Source organism: Procambarus clarkii, chromosome 50 (assembly GCF_040958095.1).
Source record: "Procambarus clarkii isolate CNS0578487 chromosome 50, FALCON_Pclarkii_2.0, whole genome shotgun sequence".
In the NCBI taxonomy this organism is placed as follows: Eukaryota; Metazoa; Arthropoda; class Malacostraca; order Decapoda; family Cambaridae; genus Procambarus; species Procambarus clarkii.
Genome location: NC_091199.1, coordinates 27618998 through 27632327, shown reverse-complemented (window position 1 = coordinate 27632327; position 13330 = coordinate 27618998). Strand labels below are relative to the sequence as shown.

General features: G+C 42.2%; 1 protein-coding gene across 1 annotated transcript in view; it reads right to left on the bottom strand.

Moving 5' to 3' along the window:
* Positions 1–461: 461 nt before the first annotated feature.
* The window catches only part of LOC138351720 (S-layer protein-like), a 50524-nt gene continuing 37655 nt past the window's right edge, over positions 462–13330 (bottom strand). Inside the window, exons 3-7 of the mRNA XM_069303744.1 lie at positions 12721–12839; positions 6548–6940; positions 4841–5095; positions 1411–1554; positions 462–655 (exon numbers count right to left, since the gene is read on the bottom strand). Of these exons, the coding sequence (XP_069159845.1) occupies positions 462–655; positions 1411–1554; positions 4841–5095; positions 6548–6940; positions 12721–12839 (1105 nt within the window). The remainder of the gene's footprint in view (positions 656–1410; positions 1555–4840; positions 5096–6547; positions 6941–12720; positions 12840–13330) is intronic.

The following is a 13330-nucleotide window of genomic DNA, read 5'->3' as shown; positions in this document are numbered from 1 at the left end:
ACAGCAACAGTAACAACAGCAGCAGCAGTAACAACAGCAGCAACAATAGCAACAGCAACACCAACAACAGTAACAACAGCAGCACAAGCAAGTCACAACAGCAACACCTGTAACAACAGTAGCACAAGATATAGTAGCAACAGTAACAACAGGAGAACCAGAAACAGTAACAACAGCAGCAACAGTAACAATAACAGCACCAGCAACAGTAACAACAGCAGCACCAGCCACAGTAACAACATCAGCACTAGCAACAGTAACAATAGCAGCACCTGCAACAGTAACAACAACAGCAAATGAAACAATAACGGCAACAGCAACAGAAATAGCAACAGTAAAAACAATAGAAACATTAACAACAGGAGCACCTGCAATAGTATAAACAGTAGCACCAGCAACAGTAGCAACAACAACACCATCAAATCAACAACTGCAGCACCAGCAATAGTAAAAACAAGAGCTCAAGCAAAGGTAACAACAGCAGCATAATCAACAGTATCAATAGCAGCACCAGCAAAAGTAACAACAACAGCAACTGTAACAATAGCAGCACCAGTAACAGTAACAACAGCAGCAACAGTACCAATACGAGCAACAGTAAAAACAGCAATACCTGTAAAAACATCAGCATAAGGAACAGTAACAACAGCAGCAACTGTAACAATAACAGCAACAGTAACAACAGCAATAGCAGAAAAATAGCATCACCCGAAACAGTAACAACAGCAGAACCTGCAACATTAACAAAGGCAGCACCAGCAACAGTAACAACAGCAGCACAAGCACAGTAACAACAGCAGTATGAGCAACAGTAACAACAACAGCAACAGTATCAACAGCAGCAACTGTAACAACAGCAGGACCAAGCAACAGTAACAACAGCAGCACCAGCAATAGTAACAACAGCAACACCTACAATATTAACCACAGCAGCACCAGCAACATTAACCACAGCAGCACCAGCATCAGTAACAACACCAGCAACTGTAACAATAGAAACACAAACTAAAGTAACAACACCGGTACAAGCAACAGTAACAAGATCAGCATCAATAACAACAACAGTAACAACATCAGCAACATTAACAACGGCAGCAACAGTACCAACAGTGACAACAGCAGCAACAGTAACAGTAACAACAACAGTAACAATAACAACATCAGCAACAGTACCAACACCAGCAGCTACAGTAACAACAGCAACAACCGTAATAACAGCCGCACCGGTAACCATACCAGCAATAGTAACAAGCAATAGTAACCTGCAACAGTAAAAACAGCAGCACAAGCAAAAGTAACAACAGCAGCAACAGATACAACAGAAGCAACAATAACAACAGCATAATCTGCAACAGAAAAAAACAGCATCAGCAACGGTAACAGCAGCAGAAACAGTAACAACAGAAGCACCTGCAACAGTAAAAACAGCAGCACCAGCAACAGTAACAACAGCAACAGTAGGAATAGTTACAACAGCAGTACCAGAAATAGTAAAAACAACAGCACCAGCAACAGTTACAACAGCATCACCAGCAACAGTTATAACAGCAGAATCTGCAAAATTAACCAATGCAGCATCAACAACAGTAACAACAGCAGCACAAGCAACAGTATCAACAGCAGCACAATCAATAGTAACAACAGCAGAAAAATTAACAACAGTAACCATACCAGCAACAGTAACAAGAGCAGCAACAGTAACAACAGCAGCAAGAGTAACAACAGCAAAACCAGTAACAATAGCAGCAACAGTATAAACACCAACACCAGTAACAACAGCCACACCAGCAACAGTAAAAACAGTAACACCAGCAACAGTAACAACAGCAGAACCAGGAAAAGAAACACCTGCAGCAACAGTAACAATAGCTGCACAAGCAAGAGTAACAACAGCAGCAACAGTAACAACAGTTGCACCTGCAACAGTAACAACAGCAGCACCAGCAACGGAAACAACATCAGAAACAGTAACAACAGCAGCACCTGCAACAGTTAAAACAGCAGCACAAGCAAAAGTAACAATATCAACACCAGCAACAGTAACAACAGCAGTACCAGCAATAGTAACAACAACAGCACCAGCAACAGTTACAACAGCATCACCAGCAACAGCAGAACCAGAAACATTAACCAAGGCAGCACCAGCAATAGTAACAACAGCAGCACAAGCAACAGTAACAACAGCAGCAACAATAACAACTGCAGAAATAGTACCAACACCCGCAACAGTAAAAACAGCAATACCTGTAACAACAGCAGCACAAGCAGCAGTAACAACAACAACAACAACAGTAACAAAAGCACCAACAGCAGCACCAGCAACAACAGCAGCAACAGTAACAACAGCAGCAACAGTAACAACAGCAGCAACAGTAACAACTGCAAAACCAGTAACATCATAAGCAATAGTAACAAGAGCAACAACAGTAATATCCGCATCAACAGTAACAATATCAACAACAGAAACAATATCAACAACAGTAACAATAGCAGCACCAGCAACATAAACAGCGGCAGTATCAGAAAAATAGCAGCACAAGCAACAGTAACAACATCAGAAACAGTAACAACAGCAGCACAGGCAACAGTAATACCAGCAGCACCAGCAACGGTAACAACAGCAACACCAGCAACAGTAACAAGTGCAGCACCAGCAACATTAAAAACAACAGCACCAGCAACAAATACAACAGCATCACCAGCAACAGTAACAACAACAGAAAATGCAACAATAACCAAGGCAGTACCAGCAACAGTAACAATAGCAGCACAAGCAACAGTAACAACAGGAGCCCCAGCAACACTAACCACCACAGCACCAGCAAGAGTACCAACAGCAGCACAAGCAACAGTAACAGCAGCACCAGCAACAGTAACAACAATAACAACAACAAAAACAACAGCAGCAACAGTAACAACAAAAAGTACCAAAAACAGTAACAACATCAGCACCAGCAACAGTAACAATAGCAGCACCAGCAACAGCAACAACAATAACAACAAAAACAACAGCAGCAACAGTAACAACAACAGCATCAGTAACAACAGCAGCAACAGTAGGAACCGCAGCAACAGTAACAACAGCAGCAAAAGTAACAACAACAGCACCAGTAACAGCAGCATCAACGGTAACAACAGCAGCACATGTAACAGCAGCAGCACCAGCAACAGTAACAACAGCAGGAACAATAAAAACAGGAAAATCAGTAACAACAGCAACACCAGTAACCACAGCCACACCAGACACAGGAAAAAAAGAAACACCAGCAACAGTAATAACAGCAGCACCAGTAACAAAATCAACTGCTACACCAGTAACAATAGCAGTAACAGTAACAACAGCATCAACAGTAACAACACTATCAACAGACACAGTAACAAAAGCAACAAGTAAAAATATCAACAGCCGTACAAGCAAAAGAAACAACAGCAACAAATGTAACAAAAGCAACACAAGCAATAATATTAACAGAATCAACAGTAACAACAGCAAAACCAGTGACAACAGCAACACCAGCCGCAGTAACAACAGCACCACAAGCAATAGTCACAAAAACAACTCCTTTAACAACAGCAGTACAAGATATAGTAATAACAACAGCAACAGTAACAACAACAGCATCAGTAACAACAGAAGCACCTGCAACATTAAAACCAGCAGCACCGTCAACAGTAACAACAGCATTACCAGGAAAAGTAACAACAACAGTACCAGCAACAGTAACAACAGCAGCACAAGCAACATTAATCACAACAACACCAGCAAGAGTAACAACAACACAAGCAACAGTAACAACAACACAAGCAAGAGTAACAACAACAGCACAAGCAACAGTAACAACAGTAGCACAAGCAACAGTAACAACAGCAGCAACAGTAACAACAAACGGCACAAAAAACCGTAACAACAATAGCACCAGCAACAGTAAAAACAACAGCACCGGCACCAGTAACAACAGCATCACCTGCAACAGCAACAACATAAGCAACTGTAACTTTAACCAAGGCAGCTCCAGCAACAGTAAAAACATTTTCACCAGCAACAGTAACAACAGCATCATCTGCAACATTAACCAAGGCCGCAGCAGCAAAAGTAACAACAGGAACAGTAACAAAAACAGTAAAAGTAACAAAAGCAGCACCAGCAAAAGTATCAACAGCAGCAACAGTAGCAACAGCAGCACCAGTAACAAAATCAACTGCTACACCAGTAACAATAGCAGTAACAGTAACAACAGCATCAACAGTAACAACACTATCAACAGACACAGTAACAAAAGCAACAAGTAAAAATATCAACAGCCGTACAAGCAAAAGAAACAACAGCAACAAATGTAACAAAAGCAACACAAGCAATAATATTAACAGAATCAACAGTAACAACAGCAAAACCAGTGACAACAGCAACACCAGCCGCAGTAACAACAGCACCACAAGCAATAGTCACAAAAACAACTCCTTTAACAACAGCAGTACAAGATATAGTAATAACAACAGCAACAGTAACAACAACAGCATCAGTAACAACAGAAGCACCTGCAACATTAAAACCAGCAGCACCGTCAACAGTAACAACAGCATTACCAGGAAAAGTAACAACAACAGTACCAGCAACAGTAACAACAGCAGCACAAGCAACATTAATCACAACAACACCAGCAAGAGTAACAACAACACAAGCAACAGTAACAACAACAGCACAAGCAACAGTAACAACAGTAGCACAAGCAACAGTAACAACAGCAGCAACAGTAACAACAAACGGCACAAAAAACCGTAACAACAATAGCACCAGCAACAGTAAAAACAACAGCACCGGCACCAGTAACAACAGCATCACCTGCAACAGCAACAACATAAGCAACTGTAACTTTAACCAAGGCAGCTCCAGCAACAGTAAAAACATTTTCACCAGCAACAGTAACAACAGCATCATCTGCAACATTAACCAAGGCCGCAGCAGCAAAAGTAACAACAGGAACAGTAACAAAAACAGTATAAGTAACAAAAGCAGCACCAGCAAAAGTATCAACAGCAGCAACAGTAGCAACAGCAACAACAGTAATAACACCAGCAACATGAACAACAACATCTCCTGTAACAACAGGAGCACAATCAACAGTAAAAATAGCAGCAACAGTAACAACAACACCAGTATCAATCGCAGGAAAAGTACCAACAGCAGCTCCCAGTAAGAACAGCAGCACCCATAACAACAGCAGCACCAGCAACAGTAACAACAGCAGCACCAGCAACAGTAACAACAGCAGCACAAGCATCAGTAACAACAGCAACACCTGTAACAATAACAGCACCAACAACAGTAACAACAGAATCATCAGTAACAACAGCAGCAACAGTAACAACAGTAGCAACAGTAACAACACAGCAGTACCAGCATTAATACCAGCACCACCAACAATAATAACAACAGCAGCACCAACAACATTAACCACAGCAGCACCAGCAACCGTAACAACAGCAGCACCAGCAACCGTAACAACAGACTAGCAACAGTAACAACACCAGCAACAGTAAAAACAGAAGCACAAGCTACATTAGCAAAAGCAGTACAAGCAACAGTAACAAGAGCAGCATCAATAACAACAGAAGCACACGCAACAGTAACAACAGCAACAACAGTAACAACAGCAGCACAAGCAACAGTAACAATAGCAGCACCATCAACAGTAACAACAGAAGCATCAGTAACAACAGCAGCTACAGTAACAAAAGCAGCAACAGAAACAACAGCCGCAACAGTAACAACAGCAGCAACAGTAACAACAACAGCACAAGTAACAACAGCAGCAACGGCGAAATCAGCAGCACCAGTAACAACAGTAGCACCAGAAAAAAAGGAATAACAGCAGCAACAGTAAAAACAGCAGCAACACTACAAGCACTACAGTCAGGAACACAAGCAGTAGCTCTACAATCATTACAGTGAAGAGCACAAACAGTACCTCTACAACCAACACAGTCAGCAGCATAAGCAGAATTAATGCAAGCACCCCCAGTAAGAAGCAAAAGCCGAACGTCTACAAACAGCACAGTCAGCACCACAAACAGTAGCAACAGTAAAATCAGCAGCAATAGTAACAACACTAGCACCAGCAATAGTAACACAGTAGCACAAGCAACAGTAACAACAGCAGCAACTGTAACAACAATAACAACAGAAACAACAGCAGCAACAATAACATTAATATCAGTAAAAGCAGCCGCACTAGCAACAGTAACATTACCAGCAATAGTAACAACAGCAGCACAAACAACAGTAACAACAGCAACAGCTCTAACAACAGCAACACCTGTAACAACAGCAGCACCAGCAGCAGTAACAACAGCAACACAGGTAACAACAGCAACACCAGTACCAACAGCAGCAACAGTAACTACAACAGCACCAGTAACAACAGCAGCAACGGTAACAACAGCAGCAACAGTAACAGTAACAACAGCAGCACTTGTAACAACAGGAGCACCAGCAACATAACAACATCCGCATCATTAACAACAACCGACACATCAACAACAGCAGTACCAGTACCAAGAGCAGCACCAGCTACAGTAACAAAATCAGCACCAGAAACAGTAAGAACATCAGCAGCAACAGTAAAAACAGCTGGAACTCTATAAGCACCTCTGTCAGCAGCAGCAGCAGCAGCAGCAGCACACGCAGCAATACAGGCATCACTCTCGGCCGCGTAAGTAGTATCACAACAAGCACCACAGTAAGCAGCACAATCAGTAGTCCTACAAACAGCACAGTCAGCATCACAAGCAATAACTCTACAAGCACGACTGTAAGCAGCATAGGCGGTTGCCACAGTAAATCCAGCAGCAGTAGTATCAACAGCAGCATCAACAATGGCAACAAAAGTAGCACAAGCAAGAATGACAACAACAGCACCAGCAACCGTAACAATAGCAGCAACTGTAAAAACAGCAGCAACTGTAACAACAGCAGCAACAGTAAAAACAACAACAACAACAGTAACAACAGAAGCAATAGTAACAACAATGAAACCAGTAACAAAAGCAGCACCAGCAGCAGTAAATACACCATCAACAATAACAACAGGAGCACAAGCAAAAGTAACAACAGCAGCACCAGCAACAGTAATAATGGAAGCAACAGTAACAACAGCAGCATCAGCAACAACAGCAGCAGCATCAGCAACAACAGCAGCACCAGCAACAGTAACAACAGCAGTAACAGTGACAACAGCAGACACAGTAACAACAGCAGCAATAGTAACAACAGCAACCACAGTAACAACAGCAGCAACAGTAACAACAGCAGTAACAGTAACAACAGCAGTAACAGTAACAACAGCAGCAACAGTAACAACAGCAACAATAGTAACAGTATCAACAGCAGCAAGAGCAACAGTAAAAACAGAAGCAACAATAACGAGCAGCAGCAACATTACCAACACCAGCACTTGCAACAACAGCAATACCTGTAACAACGGCAGCACAAGTAACAGTAACTACAACAGCAACAATAAAAAGAGTAGTAACAGCAGCAACAGTAACACCAGCAGCAACAGTAACAACACCAGCAACAGCAATAGTAACAACAGCAGCAATAGTAACAGCAGCAGGCACAGTAACAACAGTAGCCACAGAAACAACAGTAGTAACAACAACAGTATCAACAGGAGTAACAAAAAGCAGCAGCAACAGTAAAAACAGCAGTCACAGTAACAGTAACAACAGCAGAAACAGGAACAATAGCAGCACCAGCAACAGTAACAACAGCAGCAACAATAAAATCAACACCAGTAAAAACAGCAGCAACAGCAACAGTAACATCACCAGCAATAGTAACAACAACAGCACAAGGAACAGTAACAACAGCATCAGCTGTAACAACAGCAACACCTGTAACAACAGCAGCACCAGCAGCAGTAACAACAGCAGCACTAGCAGTATTAACAGCAGCAACACTGGTAACAACAGCAACACCAGTACCAACAACAGCAACAGTAACAACTACAGTAACAACAACATCACCAGTAACAACAGAAGCAACGGCAACAACATCAGCAACAGTAACAACCGCAGTAACAGCAACAAAAGGAGCACTAGTAACAACAGAAGCACCAGCAACAGTAACAACATCAGCATCATTAACAACAACCGACACATCAACAACAGCAGCACCAGCAACAATAACAACATCAGCTCTAGAAACAGTAACAACATCAGCAGCAACCGTAAAAACAGCAGAAACTCTACAAGCACCAGAGTCGGCAGCAGCAGCAGCATCACAAGCAGCATTACAAGCATCACACTCAGCAGCGCAAGCAGTATCACTACAATCACCACAGTAAGCAGCACAATCAGCATCACAAGCAATTGCTCTACAAACAACACAGTCAGCAGTACAAGCAGTAGCTATGCAAACAGCACAGTCAGTAGCATAAGCAGTATCTATACAAGCATGACTGTCAGCAGCACAGGCGGTAGGTACAGAATATCACGCAGCAATAGTAACAACAGCAGCATCAACAATAGTAACAACAGTAGCACAAGCAAGAGTGACAACAGCAGCACCAGCAACAGTAACAACAGCAGCAACTGTAAAAACAGCAGCAACTGTAAAAACAGCAGCAACTGTAAAAACAGCAGCAACTGTAACAACAGTAGCAACAGTAAAAACAACAACACCACTAACAACAGAATCATAAGCAACTGTAAAAACAGGAGCGCCAGCAACACTAACAAGAGCAACACCTGTAACAACAGGATCGCCAGCAACAGTAACAACGGCAGCACTTGTAACAACAACAGCACCAGCAGCAGTAACAACAGCAGCACCAGCAACAGTAACAACAGCAACACTGGTAACAACAACAACACCAGTACCAACAACATCAACAGTAACAACAACATCACCAGTAACAACAACAGCAACGGTAACAACAACAGCAACAGTAACAACAGTAGTAACAGTAAAAACAGGAGCTCTAGTACAACAAGAGCTCCAGCAACAGTAAGAACATCATCATCATTAACAACAACTGACACATCAACAACAGCAGCATCAAAAACAGCAGCACCAGTAACAACAGCAGCACCAGCAACAGTAACAACATCAGCTCCAGAAACAGTAACAACATCAGCAGCAACAGTAAAAACAGCAGGAACTCTACAAGCACCACAGTCAGCAGCAGCTCAAGCAGCATTACAAGCATCACACTCAGCAGCGCAAGCAGTATCACTACAAGCATCACAGTAAGCAGCACAGTCAGCATCACAAGCAATTGCTCTACAAACAACACAGACATCACCACAAGCAGTAGCTATGCAAACAGCACAGTCAGTAGCATAAGCAGTATCTATACAAGCACGATTGTCAGCAGCACAGGCGGTTGCCCAAGAAAATCACGCAGCAATAGTAATAACAGCAGCATCAACAATAGTAACAACAGTAGCACAAGCAAGAGTGACAACAGCAGCACCAGCAACAGTAATAACAGCAGCAACAGTAAAAACAACAACACCAGTAACAACAGAATCATAAGCAACTATAACAACAGCAGCAACAGTAACAACAGCAGCGAAAGCAACAGTAACAATAGCAACACCTTTAACAACAGAATCACCAGAGACAGTAACAACAGCAGCACCAGCAACATTAAAAACAACAACACCAGCAACAGTAACAACAGAAGCACTAGCAACAGTAACAACAGTAGCCCCTGCCATATTATCCACAGCAGCAAGATTAACAACAGCAGCATCAGGAACAGTATCAAGAGCAGCAAAGTTAACAACAGCAGTACCAGCAACAGTAACAATAGCAGCACCAGCAATAGTTACAACAGAAAAACCAGGAAAAGTAACAACGGCAGAATCAGCAACAGTAACAACAGCAGCACCAGTAACATTACCCACCACAGAACCAGCAAGAGTAACAAGAGCAGCACAAGCAACAGTAACAACAACAGCAGCAACAGTAACAACAACAGCAGCAACAGTAACAACAAAAACAAACAACGGTAGCAACAGCAGCACCAGCAAGAGTAACATTAACATAACCAGCAACAGTAACAACAACAACAACAATAACAACAGCAGCAATAGTAACAACAACGACACCAGTATCAACAGCTACAACAGCAACAGTAAATACAATAAATAACAACAGGAACACAAGCAAAAGTAACAGCAACAGCACCAGCAACAGTAATAATGAACGCAACAGTAAGAACAGCAGCACCAGCACCAGTAAGAACATCAGCAACAGTAACAACAGCAGCATCAGACACAAGAGCAGCACAAGCAAAAGTAACAACAGCAAACACAGTAACAACAGCAGCAACAGTAACAACAGGAGCCACAGTAACAACAGCAACAACAGTAACAACAGCAGTAAAAGTAACAGCAACAGTAACAACAGCAACAATAGTAACAGTAACAACAGCAGCACCAGCAACAGTAACAACAGAAGCAACAATAACAGCAGCAGCAACATTTCCAACACCAGCAACAACAGCAATACCTGTAAGAACAGCAGCAGCAACATTACCAACACCAGCAACAGTAACAACAGAAATACCTGTAACAACAGCAGCACAAGCAACAGTAACAACAAGAGCAACAATAAAAAGAGTAGTAACAGCAGCAACAGTAACACCAGCAGCAACAGTAACACCCGAAGCCACAGTAACACCAGCAGCAACAGTAAAAACATCAGCAACAGCAATAGTAACACAGCAGCAATAGTACCAACAGCAGGGAGAGTAACAACAGTAGCCACAGAAACAACAGTAATAACAGTAACAGTAACGAAAACAGCAGCAATAGCAGCAACAGTAACAACAACAGCAACAGTAACAACAGCAGCCACAGTAACAGTAACCATATCAGCAACAGGAGCAATAGCAGCACCAGCAACAGTAACAACAGCAGCAACAATAACAACATCAGCAACAGCAAAAACAGTAAAAATTAACAACAGAAGCACAAGCAACAGTAAAACAGCAGTACAAGCAAAAGTAACACAAGCAGCAACAGTAACAACAGAAGCACAAGCAACAAACAACAAAGCACAAAAAACAGTAACAAAAAACAACAGCAGCACCAGCAACAGTAACAATAGCAGAACCATCAACAGTAACAACAGCAGCAACAGTAACAAAAGCAGCAGCAACAGTAACAACAACAGCGAAAGTAACAACAGCAGCAGCGGAAACAACAGCAGCACCTGTACCAATGGCAGTAACAGTAACAAAAGACGCACAAGTAACAACAGCAGCACCAGCAGCAGTACGAACCGCAGCAACAGCAAAAACAACAGCACCAGTAACAACAGCAGCACCAGCAAAAGTACCCTCAGCAGCACAAGCAGTAGCTCTACAAGCAACACAATCAGCAGCAAAAGCAGAAGCTCTACAAATAGCACAGTCAACAGCACAAGCAGTAGCAACAGTAAAATCAGCAGCAATAGTCACAACAGCAACACGAGGAACAGTAACTACAACAGCACCAGGAACAGTAACAACAGCACAACCAGCAACAGTAGCAACAGCAGCATAAAGGACAGTAACAACAGCAACGCCTTTAAACGCAACAGCAACAGCACCAGCAACAGAAAAAACAGCAGCTCCATCAACAGTAACAACAGCAGACACTGTAACAATAGCAGTAACAGAAAACATAGCAGCATTAGCAACAGTAACAACAGGAGCAACAGTAACAACAGCAACATCAGAAGCAGCAAAAATAGAAGCACAACAACAGTAAAAACGTCAGCACCAGCAACAGTAAAAACAACAGCACCAGCCACAGTAACAACAACAACAGAAGCAATAGTAACAACAGCAGCATAAAGACAGTAACAACACAGGAACAGTAACAACAGCAGCAACAGTAACAACTGTAGCACCAGCAACAGTAACAACAGCAGCACCAGCAATAGTAACAACAGAAGCACCACCACATTAAGCACAGCAGCACCAGCATCATTAACCCCAATAGCACCAGCAACAGTAACATCAGCAGCAACAGTAACAACTGAAGCACAAGCAACAGTAACAACAGCAGCACAAGCAACAGTAACAACAGCAGTACAAGCAACAGTAACAACAGCAGTTCAAGCAACAGTAACAATAGCAGTACAAGCAACAGTAACAAGAGCAGCAACAGTAACAACAGAAGCACAAGCAACAGTAACAACAGTAGCAATAGTAACAACAGCAGCAACATCAACAGTAACAACAGCTGGTACAGTAACAACAGCAGCAAAAGTAACAACAGCAACAACAGTAACAATATCAGAAACAGTAACAACAACATCACCAGTAACAACAGCAGCACCAGCAGCAGTAACAACAGAAGCACCACCATCATTAACCACAGCAGCACCAGCATCATTAACCCCAATAGCACCAGCAACAGTAACAACAACAGCATCAGCAACAGTAACAACAGCAGCATAAAGTACAGTAACAACAGCAACACCTTTAAACGCAGCAGAACAGCAACAGTAACAACAGCAGCACCAGCAATAGTTACAACAGAAAAACCAGGAAAAGTAACAACAGCAGAATCAGCAGCAGTAACAACAGCAGCAACAGCATCATTAACCAACACAGTACCAGCAAGAGTAACAACAGCAGCACAAGCAACAGTAACAACAGCAGCAACAATAACGAGGAGCAGCAACATTACCAACACCAGCAACTGCAACAACAACAATACCTGTAACAACGGCAGCACAAGCAACAGTAACAACAACAGCAGCAACAATAAAAAGAGTAGTAACAGCAGCAACAGTAACAACACCAGCAACAACAGATTTTTCATAGAATGGAATAGATCTGTAGGAGACAATTATGTTAAAGTACCTTATTTTCGAAAAGCTAATTTCAATAACTTAAGAAATTTATTGGGTCAATAGATTGGAAAGTCTAGAGTATGGGGTTTGGGCCGGTCTTGGAGCTAGACGTGAACCCAGCGATAGGTGACGTAAAAGGGGTTTTCGATGTGGACTCAAAATATAACCTATTTAAAAATATCTAAGCGAAGCCCAGGAACGTGGTATACCATATAAATTGAATAGATCGAATACTAATGATCCAAAGTGGATAACAAAGGATCTGAAGAACCTTATAGGTAAAAAGAGAGCGTGGTACAAAAGGATTAAGAATGGGGAAGTCAGTTTAGAACAGGAATTCATACAACTGGTTAGAAATGTTAAAAAAGAGATTAGGAAAGCAAAAAGAAACTATGAAGTTCGCATAGCAGAGCAAGCAAAGTCAAATCCTAAAGGGTTTTTTTCAGTTATATCGAACTAAGACTAGGGAAAGGA